Raw genomic sequence first — 23,037 nt, 5'->3', positions numbered from 1 at the left:
GTTGTTATGCGGTTGCTAGGGTGTTTCAGGTAGCTGTTCGATTATTTCTCTGTAGTTGCTATGCGGTTGCTAGGGTGTTTCAGGTAGCTGTTCGATTATTTCTCTGTAGTTGCTATGCGGTTGCTAGGGTGTTTCAGGTAGCGGTTAAGATTATTTTTCTGTAGTTGCTATGCAGTTGCTAGGGTGTTCCAGGTAGCTGCTAGGTTGTTTCTATATGGATGCTATGCAGTTACTAGTGTATTTAGGATGGTTGCCTGTTTATTTGGGGGAAAAAGACAATTCAACAAACACGAAACAAAACAAAACAAAAAACACGACATGTGAATTCCCTGCTGCAGACACTTACCGGTTTGACGTCTAACAGGATGGATGATTTAGCGATGAGGGCGGGGTTTTTGGCCTTTTTGGCGGCGTATTCCTGCAGTCGCTGCTCTTTCAGTCTCTCGGCCTCCTCGCCCACCTCTTCATCGCTGCCGAACAGATCAATGTCGTCCTCATCCTCATCTTCCTCCTCCTGTTTCGCCGGACCGGGCAAGGCTTTCTGAGGAGCGGCGGGACTGGTGCCGTTAACGGTTGGCGCTGTCGTCCGCTTCTCCAGCGCTGACACGCGACTCTCCATCTTACTGAGAGCAGAACGCAGCTCCTGCACCACTGAGAAACACAACCAGAGCAATTAAGGAAGTGCTTGCAGAAGATTAGGCAAGATGTAAATAAATGACAGCTCATATGTAAATATTATGACATCACTGCTGTTCAGTTTTAATGATGAATATGCCATGTTATCTGTCCACCTCCGGATGTTCAAGTAAATATTATATTTAATTTTTTATATGAGGTTTGCTACAACTAAATCCAATGCATGGGATTGAGAGAGATAAAGACAGAATAGATGCTTAATGCATGTGAAAAATATTATTATCGTTAACTAAAACTATTAAAAAAATTAAAAAAATACAATTCTTATTTTTTAAAATACAAAATATATTTTAAAATAAAAAATAAATATCATATGAAAAAAATGTAACTGAAAAAAGAAATTTTGTAATGCAATTAAGTTGAAGCACTAAAATTAACTAAACCAAAACTGAAATAAAAACAAATTAAACCTAAATAGTAATATTAAAAAAATAAAAAAAATAACTAAATAAATAAAATGACAAAAAATTACACTAAAATGAAAACTGAAAATAAAAGCCAACTTAAATATTTTTTTAAATATGTTTTAAAAAATGACAAAAACTTATACTAAAATTTTATTGGAAACTGAAAATAAATAATTCAGAACAATACAAACTATAATAGTATATAAATAATAATAGTAATAACAATAACAATAATAAAAACTTTATAAAAGCACCTAGTAAAACTACTAAGATTTTAAAATAAAATTACATTGAAAAGTGAAAAACGTTAATTCAAAACATGAATAAAAAGTATATTATATAAATAAAAACAATAATAGTAATAAAACAATGATAAAAAAATTAAATAGTATAAATGAGCACAGTAATTTATTACTAAATGTATTTATTACTAAATATTAAACTAAAAATAAAATGAAAATGAAAAAAATAGCTAATTCAAAATACTAACAAAACCTACAATAGTATATAAACATTACACTGTATGTAAACAAATGTACATAATTTATTTTTGTTGACAAATTGGATTAGTACCGTTCTGTTGAAATCTGAATACTGAATGGTTTTCTAGTCTTTTGAGGCTAGTGAATGCTTCTTTTCTAAACGTTGTTCATTCATTCTTTCTCAAAATGACCAAAATAATCATAAATGGAATCAGAATGCGAATTACGATTGTTAAATTCTTTCTGATTTTCCATCCTGATGCAAATGAAAACGCAAAGCTATGAGAATCTGTTAAACACACCTTCGTGTAGACTCTGGTTCTCCAGCTCCAGGTCCTTCATGTGTGCCGCGAGCTCCCCGTAATCAGCAGCGCCGCCTCCGCCACTCTAAACACACACACACACACACACACAGAGACAGAGACACACAGACAGAGACACACACACACACACACAGACAGACACACACACACACAGAGACGCACGCACACACACACACAGAGACAGAGACACACAGACAGAGACACACACACACACACACAGACAGACACACACACACACAGAGACGCACGCACACACACACACAGAGACAGAGACACACAGACAGAGACACACACACACACACACAGACAGACACACACACACACAGAGACGCACGCACACACACACACAGAGACAGAGACACACAGACAGAGACACACACACACACACACACACAGAAACGCACACACACACACACACACACACACAGAGACGCACACACACACAGAGACGCACACACACACACAGAGACGCACACAGACACACACACACAAAGACACACACACACACCAGAGTTTCCATCAGCCCCTGCTCTGATACACAACTGCCCAGTGAGAGAATCAGATCTACTTACAACTACATACTACACACACTAACCAAACACACAACTACAGTCTGTTACTACACTAGCTGCTACACTATTTTAATGTACCACACGACACACAACATAGATTTCGCCACTTTGTCAGAGCATGCAACTTTTAGACATGTTTTAATTTTATATTTGAAGTTGGTTCAGTAAGTTTAACTTGTTTCTGTGAATCACTTTAAAATTCCTCCATGATTCAAAACTGCTTCAAAAAATTCAGTGTAATTCATTTGCACCCTCAATCAAATGTTCATGGATGTTTCTGTAGATTTGTAGGCAAATATTACTGTTTATAACTATGTGTAGGTATATTGATGCATGGATTCCCAAACCTTTTTGTCAGCCCAGCGCATTTGAGCTGAAATATTTACTCCCTAAAATTTTCCAATAAATCCCTAAAAGTTTCAATAATATTTCAACACATTCGCATGTTCATGGTTCTCTGATGTTGTTTATTGGTCACATGACATGCAGATAAACTAATTGAATATTTTAGCTATTTTTTGGTGTTTTATTTTGATTGTTTTTTATTTTAAAATGTATTTATTTTGATCTGACATTTATATGATTTAATTAATTATTCGGTAATCAAAACATATTATATTAAATACATAAAATATATGTATTTTTTGGTGTTTTATTTTTATTGGGTTTTTTAAATTATTTATTTAGATTTTTATTATTTAGGACTAAATTATTAATTGTTCATTTACTCACAATCTCCAGTTTAGATCTCTGTATTGGTGTGTATACATTAAAAAGTAAAAATAAATAAATAAGTTTTCTTGTTCTAATTTTTGATGATTATTTTAATTAGATATAATTTTTACATTTAAAAAACAACTAAAAATTTCAGAGTGAATACATAAATATAGTACAGTCTGTAATATCATACAAACCAGGGTTATTAGAGTTAAAACTCATTAGCTGTTAAACAGTAACAAATAAAATATTTAAAAAATGTAATTTATTTTATTTCAGCAAACATTTAGCATTTTAAGTTTAATGTGTACTAAAATGTTGTATGAAATAAAAATCAATAAAAATGTAAAAATACTGAAATGAATTAATTCAAAACATTAATATAAACTATTATAGCATTGCAATGACACTACAACAGCACTGATACAAACCTCACAACAAAGATGCAAGTGTTTGCTCTCGTTTATGGTCTCGTTTCACAGCAGAAACATTAACAACAAACGCATGCATCACAGATTTCTTCTGAAACGTTCTACAACAACATGCATGCAAGCATGCACACGCGTCACGCGCTGGCCGACTCGGGCGTGAGCTGCTTTAATGTGTGTCACACACACACTTACAGGAGACGAGCGGTGGGAGGGGTTAGATATTTTAGGGGCGGAGCCTCTACTTGGCTGCAAGGTTGTCTTCAGCTGATGAGTGCAGATGAAGGAAGAGAACAGATGATTTAGGAGATATAAGCTGGGCTCTGTTCTAAAACCTAGTGAGCTCCCTACATAGACAGCATATCAGAGACACACTCACAACGCTCTCTGCCCATGTAGGCAGCAGGCAGCAGACAGCAAGACAACTCACTAGGGTTTAAGAACAAGAGTAGAGCTGGACGATTCATTAAAATACACTAAAATACAATAAAAACACTAATAAACTGGCTGGTGTCAAGAAAACAAAAGCATTCTGGGCTTCCTGTGTTCTTCTGCCAAAATAAAAGCTTGAAAACATATGAAAATAAAAATTTAAGATCTGTATTGTAATTGCACAGCTGCTGTACAGTAAAGTAAAATTATTATCATTATTATTATTTTCTTAAATGCCACACACACACAGAGACGCACACACACACAGAGACGCACACACACACACAGAGACGCACACAGACACACACACACAAAGACACACACACACACCAGAGTTTCCATCAGCCCCTGCTCTGATACACAACTGCCCAGTGAGAGAATCAGATCTACTTACAACTACATACTACACACACTAACCAAACACACAACTACAGTCTGTTACTACACTAGCTGCTACACTATTTTAATGTACCACACGACACACAACATAGATTTCGCCACTTTGTCAGAGCATGCAACTTTTAGACATGTTTTAATTTTATATTTGAAGTTGGTTCAGTAAGTTTAACTTGTTTCTGTGAATCACTTTAAAATTCCTCCATGATTCAAAACTGCTTCAAAAAATTCAGTGTAATTCATTTGCACCCTCAATCAAATGTTCATGGATGTTTCTGTAGATTTGTAGGCAAATATTACTGTTTATAACTATGTGTAGGTATATTGATGCATGGATTCCCAAACCTTTTTGTCAGCCCAGCGCATTTGAGCTGAAATATTTACTCCCTAAAATTTTCCAATAAATCCCTAAAAGTTTCAATAATATTTCAACACATTCGCATGTTCATGGTTCTCTGATGTTGTTTATTGGTCACATGACATGCAGATAAACTAATTGAATATTTTAGCTATTTTTTGGTGTTTTATTTTGATTGTTTTTTATTTTAAAATGTATTTATTTTGATCTGACATTTATATGATTTAATTAATTATTCGGTAATCAAAACATATTTATTATATTAAATACATAAAATATATGTATTTTTTGGTGTTTTATTTTTATTGGGTTTTTTAAATTATTTATTTAGATTTTTATTATTTAGGACTAAATTATTAATTGTTCATTTACTCACAATCTCCAGTTTAGATCTCTGTATTGGTGTGTATACATTAAAAAGTAAAAATAAATAATTTTTCTTGTTCTAATTTTTGATGATTATTTTAATTAGATTAAATTTTTACATTTAAAAAACAACTAAAAATTTCAGAGTGAATACATAAATATAGTACAGTCTGTAATATCATACAAACCAGGGTTATTAGAGTTAAAACTCATTAGCTGTTAAACAGTAACAAATAAAATATTTTAAAAATGTAATTTATTTTATTTCAGCAAACATTTAGCATTTTAAGTTTAATGTGTACTAAAATGTTGTATGAAATAAAAATCAGTAAAAATGTAAAAATACTGAAATGAATTAATTCAAAACATTAATATAAACTATTATAGCATTGCAATGACACTACAACAGCACTGATACAAACCTCACAACAAAGATGCAAGTGTTTGCTCTCGTTTATGGTCTCGTTTCACAGCAGAAACATTAACAACAAACGCATGCATCACAGATTTCTTCTGAAACGTTCTACAACAACATGCATGCAAGCATGCACACGCGTCACGCGCTGGCCGACTCGGGCGTGAGCTGCTTTAATGTGTGTCACACACACACTTACAGGAGACGAGCGGTGGGAGGGGTTAGATATTTTAGGGGCGGAGCCTCTACTTGGCTGCAAGGTTGTCTTCAGCTGATGAGTGCAGATGAAGGAAGAGAACAGATGATTTAGGAGATATAAGCTGGGCTCTGTTCTAAAACCTAGTGAGCTCCCTACATAGACAGCATATCAGAGACACACTCACAACGCTCTCTGCCCATGTAGGCAGCAGGCAGCAGACAGCAAGACAACTCACTAGCACACACACACAGAGACGCACACACACACAGAGACGCACACACACACACAGAGACGCACACAGACACACACACACAAAGACACACACACACACCAGAGTTTCCATCAGCCCCTGCTCTGATACACAACTGCCCAGTGAGAGAATCAGATCTACTTACAACTACATACTACACACACTAACCAAACACACAACTACAGTCTGTTACTACACTAGCTGCTACACTATTTTAATGTACCACACGACACACAACATAGATTTCGCCACTTTGTCAGAGCATGCAACTTTTAGACATGTTTTAATTTTATATTTGAAGTTGGTTCAGTAAGTTTAACTTGTTTCTGTGAATCACTTTAAAATTCCTCCATGATTCAAAACTGCTTCAAAAAATTCAGTGTAATTCATTTGCACCCTCAATCAAATGTTCATGGATGTTTCTGTAGATTTGTAGGCAAATATTACTGTTTATAACTATGTGTAGGTATATTGATGCATGGATTCCCAAACCTTTTTGTCAGCCCAGCGCATTTGAGCTGAAATATTTACTCCCTAAAATTTTCCAATAAATCCCTAAAAGTTTCAATAATATTTCAACACATTCGCATGTTCATGGTTCTCTGATGTTGTTTATTGGTCACATGACATGCAGATAAACTAATTGAATATTTTAGCTATTTTTTGGTGTTTTATTTTGATTGTTTTTTATTTTAAAATGTATTTATTTTGATCTGACATTTATATGATTTAATTAATTATTCGGTAATCAAAACATATTTATTATATTAAATACATAAAATATATGTATTTTTTGGTGTTTTATTTTTATTGGGTTTTTTAAATTATTTATTTAGATTTTTATTATTTAGGACTAAATTATTAATTGTTCATTTACTCACAATCTCCAGTTTAGATCTCTGTATTGGTGTGTATACATTAAAAAGTAAAAATAAATAATTTTTCTTGTTCTAATTTTTGATGATTATTTTAATTAGATATAATTTTTACATTTAAAAAACAACTAAAAATTTCAGAGTGAATACATAAATATAGTACAGTCTGTAATATCATACAAACCAGGGTTATTAGAGTTAAAACTCATTAGCTGTTAAACAGTAACAAATAAAATATTTAAAAAATGTAATTTATTTTATTTCAGCAAACATTTAGCATTTTAAGTTTAATGTGTACTAAAATGTTGTATGAAATAAAAATCAGTAAAAATGTAAAAATACTGAAATGAATTAATTCAAAACATTAATATAAACTATTATAGCATTGCAATGACACTACAACAGCACTGATACAAACCTCACAACAAAGATGCAAGTGTTTGCTCTCGTTTATGGTCTCGTTTCACAGCAGAAACATTAACAACAAACGCATGCATCACAGATTTCTTCTGAAACGTTCTACAACAACATGCATGCAAGCATGCACACACGCGTCCCGCGCTGGCCGACTCGGGCGTGAGCTGCTTTAGTGTGTGTCACACACACACTTACAGGAGACAAGCGGTGGGAGGGGTTAGATATTTTAGGGGCGGAGCCTCTACTTGGCTGCAAGGTTGTCTTCAGCTGATGAGTGCAGATGAAGGAAGAGAACAGATGATTTAGGAGATATAAGCTGGGCTCTGTTCTAAAACCTAGTGAGCTCCCTACATAGACAATAGACAGCATACACACTCACAACGCTCTCTGCCCATGTAGGCAGCAGGCAGCAGACAGCAAGACAACTCACTAGGGTTTAAGAACAAGAGTAGAGCTGGACGATTCATTAAAATACACTAAAATACAATAAAAACACTAATAAACTGGCTGGTGTCAAGAAAACAAAAGCATTCTGGGCTTCCTGTGTTCTTCTGCCAAAATAAAAGCTTGAAAACATATGAAAATAAAAATTTAAGATCTGTATTGTAATTGCACAGCTGCTGTACAGTAAAGTAAAATTATTATCATTATTATTATTTTCTTAAATGCTCCATTTTTTATTTTACAGTGAATTACAATAGTAGTATTTCTTATTTTAATATTTTTTACTTAGTAATAACAACAGCAACAATAATAATGATATTAATAATAATTACTGATATGTAATCACGAATGCTTGGGGAAATTGTGCACATTTCTATTTTAATATTTTTTATTTAGTAACGACCGATGAAACATTTATTACCATATTTCTAGACAGCCATTTTTTCCATTGTAATTTTAAAGTTGTACTGTAAAATAAAACTATCATCACTATATTATTTTTCTTAACTACTCATTTTATTTTAGAGTGAAACAATATATATTTTTAATTTTGTAACAACCACAACATTATCATTATTATACGGTCATCCGGGTATATAATTATAATTTTTTGTTCAAATTGTACAAACCCTTCAAACCTGTAGCTTTTAAAAAAATAAGAAATAAAATCATAATAAATAAATAAATAACACAGCAATTCCAGAAATCGTGCAGCCCTAGAAGAGAGCTAGATTGCACAGTTCAAAGTGTGATGGTAGGGTTTTTGCTCGACTCACCCCAGCGAGAGATTTCTGGATGTTTTCTCGTGCTCTTGCGATGTCCTGAAGGATGCTGTTAGCTCCAGTGTCCTGAGACGAGAGACAGAGACAAACCTCAGTGTGTGTGTGTGTGTGTACTGGTATAAACAGTGCTTCTGCAGCTTTAAACAATGAAATATCGCTAGCAACGGTGAGGGCATGGGTTCAGTTCCCTGGGACTGTGGGAATGTATACACTGAATGCAAACGCAAGTCTCTTTGGATAAAAGCATCTACCAAATGCATGAAATTAAGTAAATGTACATTTAGAATTAACCTACCGATCTTTCAAAAACACCACGTGGAACAGTAGTATTAGCACACATGCTGTAATACTGATGCAATGGTTCAAGTGATAGATGTAATACTTGTTTGGGCTGCGTGGGTCCATTCATCCGCTCATAAAATTGCCGTTCCGCTTCATCGTAACGTGGCTTATCGAACCAGATCCTCTCCTGCGCCAAACACTCCGCTGCAGTCATCCTGTAACACACACACGAGACCTGTAACAAGCTCAGTAAACAAACATCTTCAGTGAACTGATAAAGGACTGGATGTGATCTGCTATCTGTTCGTTCCTTGATGAAAATGAAAGGATGTTTCAAACTACGGTGCACAGCAGTATTGGGGAGTGAATTTATATGCTAATGGTTATTATCATATTTAAATAAAGCTAAAACAAAAAAATTGTTAGTTGAAATAAAATTTACTTATTTTATTTTAGTTATTTGCCAAGGCAACATTTCTCATTTTCATTAAGTTTAACTTGGTGTACTAAAATAACAAAATTAAATAATAAATAAAAGTTAAATAAATAAAAAATAAAGATTCATAAAAACTATATGGACATGCAAAACAAAAAATTATTAATTTTTTAATTACTAATTAATTTTAAATGAAAAACAAAATCTTTTTTTTTTCTGCCAAAATAATGGTTTATCATTTGAAAAATATAAAATAAAAATAATCCTATTTAAAACAATTTTACTGTAAAATTAATTATATTATTTTCTTATTTTACAGTGAAATAACACTTCTTTTAATATTTTTATTTACCAACATTAATTTTTATTTGCATTATTAATTTTAATCATTCATTTTCTTTCAGATACCTGCTAAAGCAAACAACATTGCTCATTTTATTTTAGTTAAACTTGATGTACTAAAATAACAAAAACAAAGCAATGAATAAAAAAAATTGATAAAACGACATGGATATAAAGAAAAATAAAACCAATTCTAAAGACAAAAAAAAAAAACACACAACAAAATGACTAAAATGAAAATGAAAAATACATAAAAATTACAGCTCAGTGGTTTAACATTTGAAAATGAAAATAAATAAGTTCAAAATTAATAAAAACTATAATAATATCTCAGTGATACTAAAATAAGTTACTCCCCAAAACTGGTGCATGGATAAAATACTACAAATAATATACATATGTTAATGCAACCATGCAAAAATAACAACAACAAAAATGACATCAACCAAACAAATGAAGAAACCCAAATCATACAAAACTGAATTCAGACGAATGACTCTTCCAAGCCAACACAACGGACAAACACAGCAAGAATGAACGTGTAAAAAGAGACCAAAAAAAAAAAGAATGGCATGAGAAAAATGTGCGATGACATGAAGATGGTGCACAAAAGAAAAAGTTGTTAATGTTAACAGTTTGCATGTGAATGCAATGGATGAGACTGATGGTTCCCTGAGAGTAAAATGTCGTTTTAAAGTGATAATTCACCAATTCTGTCATTTACTGACCTTTATGCCATTCCAAACCTGTGTGACTCACTTTTTGCCATAAAACACTAAAGACTGCGATTCGTAGGAGGTTCAAGAAACAGAAGTAATGCAGGTTTGGAGCAACAGGACTGTTAAAATGACAGAACTTTAATTTGGCGGTGAACGAACTAACTAATTATCTACAGTGTGTGAGGAAAGTGTATTTTCTCGAGTATTGAGTCATACTTCTGCTTCTGGCTAGAATGGTTTATAGTCGTTTTGACGGATCTCGCCGCAGCTTCTTCATAGAAACGAGTCTCCGCCTCCGCATAGCGACCGCGATCTAGCCACACCCTCTCGCTGTCGGCATGCAGGAAATAGCAGCGCGCCGCTCCCTGATTGGTGGTGATGTTGTCGGTTTCCCGCCGATTGCAAACCACAGGCTTTTTTTGCATGTTATTTCGCCGTTTGGAGTTGGACTCGTCGCCGCTGGTTTCCGGGTTTCTCGGTGGCGAGTTTTGGCCGTACAGGTTCTGATAGAAAGTCGCCTCGGCTTTATCAAAAAGAGGTTTCTGTAGCCACACCCCCATTGGAGGCGGTGGCAAGGAAGGGAGGCCGTTGATTGGTCTGGAAGCCGGTGTGGGCGGAGTCGGGGTTTGCGATTGGTAGCCCTCGTCGCAGCTAGCGGGCTGCAGTTGGAGAGATCTCGGTTGGTTGGGAACGCGGCCCACAAACTTGCTCTCGGCTTGGTCAAAGTTGGGTTTATTCACCCACACAGCATTAACGACATGATGACAAGCCTCTTGCTCTCCATGCTGGCAGGTTTCTTGCTTGTTTCTTGCGGAAGAACTCGCAGGAGCGGTCGTGCCGTTTTGCTGCTGCAATAGTCGTATGTAGTAAAGACTCTCCGCACTTTCGTACGCGATGCGGTTGAACCACACCGTCGAACACTCCGATCTCAAACCCTCCAGCGTCGCGCTGGACAAACATCCCTCGGCGCCTGCGTTGGTTTGGTCCGGCTGCCGTTCAGAAGAACTGGACTGATTCGAAGAAGAATTCCTATGGCTTCTGTTGCGCATTTTCTTGTGTTCAGAAATACAGAGGTAGAAGAGGATTGATAAATAAACAAAAAAGAGGAAAGAGAGAGAGAGTGACAGGGAACTGGAGAATTAGTCACACAGCAGTAGGATAACATAAAACATGAAGTGTGTAAACTGTATGTTGCGATATACAAATCAATTATTTAAGCGCAAATTACAGCAAGTTAAACAAGTTAACGATTTACATTGACGCGGTAACTTAAAAGTGGTGCAAGACACTGAAAAACAAAGTATATTTAAAAATGCAGTACTGAAGACGGATTCATTACAAAAAAAAGAGAAAAAAAAAATTGCTGCTTTTATGGATGTAGACGATGAATTTAGAGACTTTTCAGAGAGCTTTTTAGCATACTATATTCATAGTCCAAAGAATACTGTTAGCATTTAACAAAAATCGAAATAGCTTAATAAAACAGGTATTTGTATGGAAGCTTATTTCTGTCACCTAATAAAAATATAAAAAAATTAATAGTTATAAACGCACAATTACAAATTTAGAACACACAATTTTGAATTTTTTCTTCAGAATTAATTTTACATCTCACAATTAATATAACTTACAATTGCGATTCTAATTAGTCTGAATTGGTGGAAATAAGTTTCTATATTGAGAAACCTGTTCGGAGACAATCATTATTCGATTTCATTTTTATGCATTTTAGCTGTTCATTTACATGGCAACTGCGTTTTGTGGAGCTGAAATCACAAACCTTTGAAAATGAGTTTCAATGTGGGAGCTTTCGAAAACTGTATCGTTTTTGTCTCCATGTAAACGCAAATTTGTGAAAACGGCAATGTAATGCATTTCTTTACAAAGTGACATCGCCAACTACTGGCCTGGTATATATAATACAGTGTTTTTAGTCATTTAGGTGGATCCATGGGAACAGGGTGGGATATTTTGACAATGTTGTCGTCTGTACGCAAAACCTTTCAAAAACGCAAAGGAACAACTTTCCCGTTTTTAGTACATCGTTGTCATGCAAACATACCCTCGGTTCAGTAAAAATTACACACTTCAGCTTTAAAGACAGACACAATCACACACAAAACATTCTATGGTTGCATTAGATTTAAACATGAAATACATTGCACTTTAAAATGACATTGAGCAGAAAACGAATTAAAAAAAAACACAAACTGAAAGTGCGATGGAGAAAAGAAAGGACAATCAAATTCAGAATGGACAAAACACACAGACAAATCCATGATGGGTCAAATAACATAAACATGTCCAAACTTTGTCCAAACTCACCTTCAGCAAACACGAAAAGCGATCAAACAAACAGTATGTAGCTGAACGTTCTTCTCTTCCAAACGAAGGCAAGCAATAAACCATAAAGTGCAATTAAGAAAAGTATTTGTTTATATTGAATCTCACAGAATGAGAGGACTTCACTCATACATGCCCTCACAAAGATGCATCGTGGTGAAAACATGGTACAGTGATGGTATCTGATAGTAATACTATGGTTGTGAATGATTACCATAGTATATGTCCCAAAAAAAAATGGTATTATCATGGTGCCATGTGCACAATAGCATTTCTCTGTTACTTCTTTGTTAGTCTAATATGATTTTATGATTAAGGTCGCTTAACTTACATAATAATTTACCAATCAGGCTAATGTGACTGAAAATAATTCACTATAATGAGTATCAGTATTATCATCACTTTTAGATGATAGTTTCTAGTGACCATGATTGTCAAGATCAGCAGATCTGAATGTGCAATTATGAGAAAAAAGGCGTTTTTTTGCCTAATCACTCATTTTGTTGATTCAGAAACGAAACAGGCGTTATCTAGAGATCATAAAATCAATAAATCTGAATAAATCTCCGGTTTACCACAAGATCATCCGATTAAACATGAGAATGCGTCATTATTTATGATAATCTGGACTTCCTGCACATGGAGGCGTCAGGCCCATCAAACAACACACTGGATATTTATACAAATTAAACGTATTTTCATTATGACAGTGACTGTAACAAAAGCATGAGCTTTCGGTCATGTAGCGATCACGTATTGGTTATTCTTATATTAATAAATAAACATACGAAAAACGTCTAACCGGCGTTTGAGCACGATAAACACCCCGTACATTTACAGCACAGTATTATTTATTCATTTAAACCCAGAAAAAGCCATAAATGAGCATGAGCCGCTGTAAACCACCTCATTTTCCCACACAAATACTCACTTTAAGCGCTTTAGTTGGCGTTGAATGAATCGCTGCTGCTCGTCTCGCGCTCGTGGAACAGAAGGAGAGAGCGAGAGCCGCGCGAACCATTCCCGCTCAAGAGCGGGGGAGATCACTGCCTCAAAACCGCCACAAAACCACCAAACATTACCCTGAGGCGGCTTAAGTGTATTTACGTCAGTTTCGTATTTGTATACATATAGACATACACGCACAACCGTGCTATAGAAGTGTGCTTTAAGTGATATTTTGTCATCACATTTTTCCCCACATGGTACATTCTGTCAGTTTCCCAGCGCGACTGCGTATATGACGTCATCAAAAATGATGAAGGCCCATTTCTATTCGTTCGTGGAAACGATAGTGAAATTACTATAGGTGTATCATATGGTGAGAATTGAGACGTTACTGTTTTAATTCAAAATTAAACTGTAAATGTATTCTTAAAGACATGTTTTATACAAACAAAAATACGTTTGAATTCATTTTGTTCTATTAATTTACATACGGGTAAAAAATGTATAGCCTGAATGCACTGCAAGTCGCTTTGGATAAAAGCGTCTGCTAAATGCATAAATTAAAATTAATTAAATTATTTTGTAGCTACATTTTAATGTTAATTTTTTATATCCATATAAAAAATGGCAATATAAAAAAAATCCATATACAACATTTTACATTCACAAACATTTCTTTAAAGCATACTTAGATCGTATGTTTTATATACGTTCATACACATGATATAATAAAAATAAACGCATTTTATTATTCTTTTGTCATTTTTTTTTTTTTTTTGCAATTTTGAAAGATGGAAACCTTTTTATGCAAACTACTGGTGCTGAAAATACTTTGGAAGATAGAAATATCTTATTATCCTATGATAAAATCTTCAAATGCAAACTTTATATTCTTCATTTTTTATTTTAGTACAGTTCAAATCAGAATCTTGAGAATCACTGCATTGAAACATCTTTAAGGGTTTAAGGAACACCAATGCACTTACTGTATTGTTGTGAAACAATGATTTTGTAGTTCTTTAAATTTTAGTTTCTTAAAAATGTTTTTATTACTTGCAGTATGCACAGTGCCATTAAATGAGGCTTTAAAAAATTATAAGCAAAAGTCAGCGCACACAAGACCAAGTGGATTTCTTAGAGATTCATTTATTATACATTTAATATGATTTTTTTCACATTCTTTAAATCTGTGTGGACAAAATAAACACATTTCATGTGCAGAAAATAAAGTGAATACATCTAGCACATTCTTATGTATATTGTTCCCTTAGAACACACAAGAAATTCTCATCTTTAGATGAGTCCATTCATTTGTACTTTAAGAAGCACCTTTCAATCCGTTATCAAGGCCACTGTAATCAACATTCAGAATCACTGACTACTGGATATGCTTGGAGAATAAAGTAAGACTTTAAGATGTTAAGTTAATTGTCCCTCAGGTATCATAATGTCTCTAAATGCGATTCCCACTCTACTTCTTTCCCAGTTCTCTGGCTCTTTCGGTCGCCGCCTCTACGGCTCCCATCGTAGCCGCTCTAAATCCTCCCTTCTCCAGCGCGTGGATCCCGTGAATCGTGGTCCCTCCCGGTGTGCAAACCTCGGCCTTCAGCTCCGCCGGGAACTTCCCGGAATCACGCAGTAACACGCCAGCGCCCTGAAACACGCCAGATTTAAGCATATTCTGTCAATGGCAAGCATTGGTATTCAACCCAGCTACCACAAATGTTTTGTAAAAAGTGATCAAACAAACATTATTTCTTTATGTTCTCTTTAATTTATGGGAAATGTACGGTGGCCGAGAGAGCTCAACGCGCCGCAAATAGGCACAGACCACATCGGAAATGTTTAAGGGAACCGCAAAGTGACGAACATGGCTGGGACATTTATCAATGTTTGCTCTGAAAGGTGAGATTTTTGTTTATTTTAACATCCTGATAATACGATTTCTTTGCTGCTGCTTTTTTTTTTTTTGAAATGATTAGCCTAAATAAGCTGACAAAATACAAAATTACTGTAATAAATAAATAAAAACAAAAAATGGTTACTATAGTTAAACCATGGTAACAACAAATTAACCATGGATTTACTACACTAACCACAGTTTAACCATGGTATTTGTACAACTGTGGTTATACAAATGGTAATCAATACAAAAAAAAAAAGATGGTTAATTTTCGTTTTGTTGGGGTAAAGTATTTGCAGCACATGTGCTGTCAAACTGATGAAGATGTTTTCTTAATATGCTAGTGCTTCTTCTATTTGCATGTGCTTTCTGAAATTGCAGCACGTTGAGCTCTCTCGGCCACCGTAGAAATGTAAGTTTATTAATAACTACAAACCAATATTTGGAATGAAACTAGCTAGTTCTTAATAGTGACCGCTTCATTTTATGGCAATATGACACATTGTTAAAATTCTATTAATCTTTATTATAACAAAAACACAAAAATCTGGGTTTTAAACTGTAGAAACGGTAACAATCATTTGGTTGCACAAAATCACAAACTTCATGAAAAAAAAAACTCATCATGACATATTTAGTTCATGTGACATGCCAAGCTTGATAATCACAATTTGCAAAAAAAACAAATCTGGGTTTTAAACACGTAACAAAATTTTGGTTGCAAAAAATTGCAAAATAAAAACTGTAGACATGGTAACAAAACATTTGCTTGCAAAAATGGATATAAAAACTATATAAACTTCATATAAAATAAAATCTCATCATGATGTATTTTGTTTGACATGCTATGGCTGACAATCAATATTTGATCAATTTGCAAAAAATTGCAAAACAAATATGGTTTTAAACTGCCGACATGCATTGTAACAAACATTTTGGTTGCAAAAAACAAAATCACAAATAATGGGAGTTTTAAACTGTAGACATGCAACAAAAAAAAGTTGCAAAAACCTCATCATTAAATATTTCAGTTGACACGCTAAGGTGACGATCAGCGTTTTCTGAAGGTTAAGCACCTCCACTAAGATTAAAGCGTAATTTCTCATGTCTTCTTGTTGTTTTGCGAAGCGGTTCGTGAGCAAACACTTACCAGTATTGTCTGTGCTGCGATACGTCGAGCCAGAGCGCTGGGCATCCCCATTTTAACAGCACCGTCCGCCAGTGCCTCCGCAAACACATACACCTATATGAGACCCCACATGAAAAAATACTATAGTATTTTATAGTAAAAACTATAGTGTTTTTGAACCATACTATAGTAAAGTACGTGAATTAATTTGTTGTGGTAATTCTATAGTTGCTGTGGTAATATAACAACTATAGTAATATAACCAAATTACTTCACCCAATACTGTACTAAGTTTTCTACAACTATAGGGTATATTATACTACAATACACTACAGTTTACTAAAAAAATCTAAAGTATCCTACAGTATTTATTACAGTTTATCTGTTCACTATAGTAAATACTTCAGTATGCTGTAGCATTCATTAACAAAGTGTTGTAAATACTATAATATATACAGTATAATACACTTTACCATAGAATGGTTCAAAAACACTATAGTATTTACTATAAATTACTATAGTATTTTTTCATGTGGGGTGCATTTTTCACGAAGGTATAGCAAAATATTTAGATACACAGGAAAAACAGAGCACTTTGAGAGTCTAGCAAGGTCGACTCAATAATATAATTTGCTTTCACTGACATTTTATTTATTTCGTTTTTTACTTACAAAAGGGTCAGATGTTCTTGTTACATTAGATTATACATTATGTTCAATGAGTTAAACATAACGGAACTTAAAAAAATAATGACTGTTTTCTTACAGGTTTCCTGAACAGCCCCCCTTGTCTGCCTAGAGAGTCCAGCCTTAAACTCATGGCACTGGATATGCCATGTTTCTATGCCAGACAGGTAGGGTGATTCAAATAAATTAAACAATGTTTTAAAGGCATCACAGAGCCACAGCGTTCGTAGTTGTCTCAGCATATTAAGCACGGATAGAAGAAAGTATTTTACAGACATTTTAAAATGAATGGCACTTTACTTTGGGAACCTACTGTGGTGCTATATTGATGCAGTGACACCGTTTCTATAATTCTGGGACACACTGGAGATCTGAGATGAGTTTTGTAATTTCTCTCATAAACACTGCTGAAATATCGGAGTGATCGGGGGGGAAATTAGGTAACAAAAGTGCAAGGAACCTGAACGTCAAGAATTGCTCCCAGAGATCACCCCAAACACACACACACACGGGCAGGTGGGCGGGCAGCCATTCCCCTCCTTTCTGCCTGGCCACAGTGGGTGCACAGCAGCCGCCTGCTACCTGCCCAGAATTCTAATCAGTCCAGGGGTCTGTCTGTCCCCCCCGCCTTCCCCTGTCTCACTTATTCTCTCCCTCAGACTCGCTCCACCCACTCGCTCACCCCTCCGTCTCCCGCCCTGCCTCTTTCTCTGCCTTGGACGAAAGGGGCCGAAGATCCTTCAAAATTAATTAGATCCCTCCCCACCCCCTTTTTCCGGAAAAAACTGCACATAAGCACCCCCCTCCACCCCTTCACAACCCTTGTTTTCCCTCTCCCAAAAATCTCTAATCTTAGAAGGGAATCTTCTGAGTTTTATGACAAAAAAGAAAAAGAAAAACGACTGCCGGGAGACTACTGGAATGGTTTTCTGTGTGTTCCTTCACTGTCGCTCTGTGGCTCTATACGTCTGTCACTCAGTAACACAAACTGTCAATACGTCCCTAGAGGTCAGTTTGTCTGGAAGACGCTCAGACGGCTGTGCCCTGCTGCAGCGACAAAGAGCACAGGGCGACAGAGACGAAAGAAAAGAATAATAACGTGGATGGTAATATAAACAAATTACTTTACCCAATACTGTACTAGGTTTTCTACAACTATAGGGTATATTATATTACAATACACTACAGTTTACTGTAGTAGAAACTAAAGTATACTACAGTATTTATTACAGTTTATCAGTTCACTATAGTTTATACTACAGTATAGTATACTGTAGCATTCATTAACAAAGTGTTGTAAATACTATAATATATACAGTATAATACACTTTACTATAGTATGGTTCAAAAACACTATAGTATTTACTATAAATTACTATAGTATTTTTTCATGACATGTTACCACTCCACAAACACTGAAGATCACTACACAAACACTCGAACCTGTTCATCTAGACTATGAGCTGCTCTCAGTCCCTGACTTTTCACACACACACACACACACACACACACACGTATATATACATATATGTGTAGTTTCGGACTAACTTTTTTGAAAATGTATAATTTTATAATTTTTTATAAAAACTATGTGTAAAGTATTATTTGGAAAGTATTTAATATTTTATTTGCATTATGTTACATTATTACTCAATAGTTCTGTACTCTGTAAATGTATTTATTTATTCATTCATTTAGATTTATTTAGTTTAATCATTTATTTACATTTTTAGAAACTGTTGCCTTGTTCAAATACCCACACTTGCGGTCTTGGCCACTTGAGAGCGCGTGCGTGCGACAGAAAGTAAGTGCGCAAGACTGTCCCAGGTCTTAAAAACGCCAAAGCATAGTGCCCTTAACGCACACTGTTCCCTTTTTCAAATACCCACACTTGCGGTCTTGGCCACTTGAGAGCGCGTGCGTGCGACAGAAAGTAAGTGCGCAAGACTGTCCCAGGTCTTAAAAACGCCAAAGCATAGTGCCCTTAACGCACACTAAATCCACATTAAGGAGCACTATTCGAGGCTTAGTGTATCCCATCATGCATCATGTTCTGGAAATAAATCGTAAGACTTTTTGCCGAGATCTCACGAGAGGTCACGGAAACCTTTCCAATGTAAGTTAAATATTAATATAATAATTAGATATTACACTTAATTTGGTAGAAAAACAAAGTGGTGCACGTTTTATTGGTGCAAAGAAGAGTAGTGGTGATATTTATTTTGTATAACATTTGCAACTGCTTTTTAGAACAAATTAAATTGTGTCATGTTATAGGGACTACTGAACAGACATTTAGAAGTTGATTTTAAAATGCAAGGTATTGGGTATAGTGTGGGTATTTGGACAAGGCATGTCACTCACGAATGCGACGCCGCTGCCACTCAAGCCCACGTGGGCGTCGATCCAGGGTTCAGGCCCCGCCTCCACCAATCCGCACGGGCCTAGCAGGGCCTTCAGGAGAGTCTCCTCCTCCTGTCCCGCACATGAGCCGCAGGCGAGGAGCAGCGCCCCTTCCAGGAGCATGCAGGGAAGATTCGGCATTATATTTAGTCTTTGCAACTTCAGGGATCTTATCTATGCACAATCAGCTTGTAACACTCCAAAGAGAAAGGAAAACTTGAAATCGCATCATATGACCCCTTTAAGATATAGTTTTGGACTAAGATTCATGTAACGATAAAGAGCATGTATCCAGCAAACACAACGTTCCCCTAACGTATTATGGTTCCTTTTTTAGGGGGGAATCAAATAATAACATTCCAGAAACGTTCTTTTAAGGTTTTATTTTTTTTGCAACCATAATATAACGTTCTCAGAATGCTGCAGGGTTATTATTTTTTAAATAACCTAAAAATAACATACCAAAATGGTTATATAACCAACTAACCTGCAGATATAACAAAGTTGCAGATGTTTTATGTAATGGCCTGTAAACTCTGAACGTAGTTTAATACAGCGTTTAATAAAATCTAGAAATTAGATCAAAACGCGTTATAATGATCAGATATATCAAACTTTATGGCTAAAATATTAAGCCTGGGTTAAGAGTAGCTTGAAAAGCGCAGGATTCATAAACTCACGCATTTGTTTTCATCGTCATTTACTGCGCGCTTCTGATCTGATCTGCACGAGCGTCTCCAGCACTGTCTTCCACAGAAAACCGCGCCATCGAGCAATTTAAAAATTAACGGTCATTTCGTTTTACTGACTGACCGACTAACGTTAATCGATCTCTTTATTAAATAATTGTTTATAATTAATATAGATCTGAGAGCAAATATGATTTCGGAGAGATCGCGCCCATGTTGAAGAGAACATGATGCTAATCGAGAAGTTTTTGTTTACCGACCGAAACTATTAGAGGTAAGAAATAAATGCACTGAGGAATACTTTTACTTCAAGCCAAATAATGATTTATTATTATTTTTTAATGTCTATGAATACATTTCACAATTGAAAAACCAGTCATTGTTATTTAATGCTGAAGAAATGTAAACTCTGGGTACCCCGTAAATTAATAAAAAAAAATTATTTTATTTAGGCGAATCTTCCATATGATGGTTGATGTGTTCATCATTATATATTAATTAAACAATAAATAAAAACAAAACAGGGTTGTTACAAGTCTATATATACAGTTTTATGATAATTGTTTATGATAAAAGTACGAATATCTAAGAAACGAGATGAACTAACTATAAAGGATAGGGGAACGTTAGAATAAGATTAGGGGAGCATTAGAATAATATTCTACAAACTAAACAACAACAACAAAAATGATTATGAAGGTGTCATGTCAGTCTTATGCACACCCCTTCAAGTAAAGTGTTACCAAACCTTCAAACCTTTTTGCAAAAGCAAACTTTCTGGGAATGTTCTGGGAAATCAGAAATGGTTAGCTGGGCAAATCCTCACCTCCTCAAGTGTTTCTAGAGTGATTCCGGCTGCCATGGAAACGATGATGTGTTCCTGAGTGACATTCCCGGAGATTCCATTCAGCACCTTTGGGACGAGGTGAGGTTTGACGGCCAGGAAGACCAACCGAGAGCGATCGACAACCTCGTCATTCGAGTGAGTGACAGAAACTCCTCTCTCCTGTCAGAACATTCACACAAACCTGTCACAGAAATGACAAGTTAAGCTGTTCGTCATCATCTACTCCAGATATCACGCTGGGAATAAAGGAGAAACACGATCAATACAAATGCATTACATTACTAGCTTCTTAAAATAATTCAGGTGTGGATCTACTTAAAAAGCAGGTGAATTTCATTATGAAACATTAGGGCCATATTTCACCCCAAAATCAAGAGAAAAAGAGCTCATTACTCTGTTACTTTCTGTACTCCAGCAATGGAAATCAACCCATTAGGACGCAATTAAAGGGGGGGTACAATGCCGTTTCATGCATTCAGAGTCGGAGGGAATCGTAAAGCTGTATCTTTCTTTTATAAATATGATAAAACTAAAGACTTTTTGGAGATATGAAGGATGCAGTACTACTCTATAGGTACTCAAGATTAACATGAGATTGGGCAAAACGGTGTGTTATGCCCTCTTTAAATATTTTATCATAATTTTTGATTTAACACAATTTTTGAATTGTTATTTTATCTTAATATTATGTTCATTTATTGTAAAATAATGTGCATTTTTAAGTATCCTAAAAATTTAATGAAAATAGGCACTAAATATTTTTTTTATAATTTTATTTTAAATTATAATATAATAACGTTTATATAACAATACAACAACAACAATAATAATCAATTACTATAATAATATTCGCATATTATATCTTGACTTTTTATGGAACTGCATAGTTCAATTCTTAATAAAGTCACATGTCGTACCTGAAAGCGAGGAAGGTTGTTCATGGATGGAGCGCTAATAATTATATTACTGGGTGGAACCTTCCCTATAACACAAAAACAGTACAACATGTCAGTAAAAAGCACAGAAACTAATTTTATTATTACTGTAATTTTCATGCCTCAATTTGTTTTAATAAAGTTAACTCTTTATCAAGATTAACTAACACTGCTTTTAGTGCCTGCATATTTAGTTTGTTTTGTTAATTTATGTTATGTTAGTTTTTTTCTGTAATACAGTAGTTTATGTAACAAAAACACACAACTATAGATATACAGTATATTAGTTAAAGCTGCAGTCCGTAAGTTTTGCCTCTTTGTCGCCATCTCTGTTTGAAAACCTGGAATTGCAGCTGTGTGCGGAATTATCTTCATTGCGTGGGATGTGCTCCGGCTCGGCTCCAGCGCGGATTAATCTAATGTTCTGAACAGTATGTGTGGCAGTCGGTCACCGCACCGGTGTGGATATTTACTGTACTTCGCAATCACAGATTCTAGCCTAAGTCTTGGTATGACCCAAATAAGAATTTTCACCGTATATTGCCATCTGAACAAGTAACAAGTCTGCCACGTTTCTTCTGACCAACTGAGGAAAAAAGCATTACCATAAATCTCGCTACCAATGGTGATTAAATCTAAAGATCGGTTAGCTCATATCACATCAAACCGTTCAAATTATTATTATTGTTATAATAATATATATATTATTCTCAAATGATTAATGTTAACAACATCAGCATTGCGTGACTTGAGTATAGTGTGTATTAGTGTGTAGATTTCAATTTCTGCACAGTCTAATCTAATTGTCATACACTT

The 23,037-nt window shown here is 35.0% G+C and overlaps 2 protein-coding genes across 6 annotated transcripts in view; both read right to left on the bottom strand.

The window, feature by feature from the left end:
- eef1db (eukaryotic translation elongation factor 1 delta b (guanine nucleotide exchange protein)) overlaps positions 1-13,747 on the bottom strand; it is a 28,416-nt gene extending 14,669 nt beyond the window's left edge. For 2 of the 5 annotated variants that reach the window (XM_016551189.1, XM_016551188.1), the window contains exons 1-5: positions 13,613-13,747; positions 8,942-9,056; positions 8,554-8,625; positions 1,888-1,972; positions 347-651 (exon numbers count right to left, since the gene is read on the bottom strand). In XM_016551189.1, coding sequence (XP_016406675.1) covers positions 347-651; positions 1,888-1,972; positions 8,554-8,625; positions 8,942-9,055 — 576 coding nt within the window. In that variant the 5' untranslated portion in view covers position 9,056; positions 13,613-13,747. The other 3 variants (XM_016551191.1, XM_016551187.1, XM_016551190.1) reach the window with 3 other exon arrangements.
- Positions 13,748-14,961: 1,214 nt separating this feature from the next.
- pycr3 (pyrroline-5-carboxylate reductase 3) overlaps positions 14,962-23,037 on the bottom strand; it is a 9,713-nt gene continuing 1,637 nt past the window's right edge. The window contains 6 exon segments of the mRNA XM_016551211.1: positions 14,962-14,981; positions 15,100-15,283; positions 16,683-16,775; positions 19,712-19,924; positions 21,266-21,445; positions 22,204-22,268. Coding sequence (XP_016406697.1) covers positions 14,962-14,981; positions 15,100-15,283; positions 16,683-16,775; positions 19,712-19,924; positions 21,266-21,445; positions 22,204-22,268 — 755 coding nt within the window.

Source organism: Sinocyclocheilus rhinocerous, unplaced genomic scaffold (assembly GCF_001515625.1).
Source record: "Sinocyclocheilus rhinocerous isolate Xijiao unplaced genomic scaffold, SAMN03320098_v1.1 scaffold555, whole genome shotgun sequence".
Classification (NCBI taxonomy): domain Eukaryota; kingdom Metazoa; phylum Chordata; class Actinopteri; order Cypriniformes; family Cyprinidae; genus Sinocyclocheilus; species Sinocyclocheilus rhinocerous.
The sequence above is the reverse complement of the archived record's forward strand: the minus strand, read 5'-3'. Positions and strand labels throughout refer to the sequence as shown.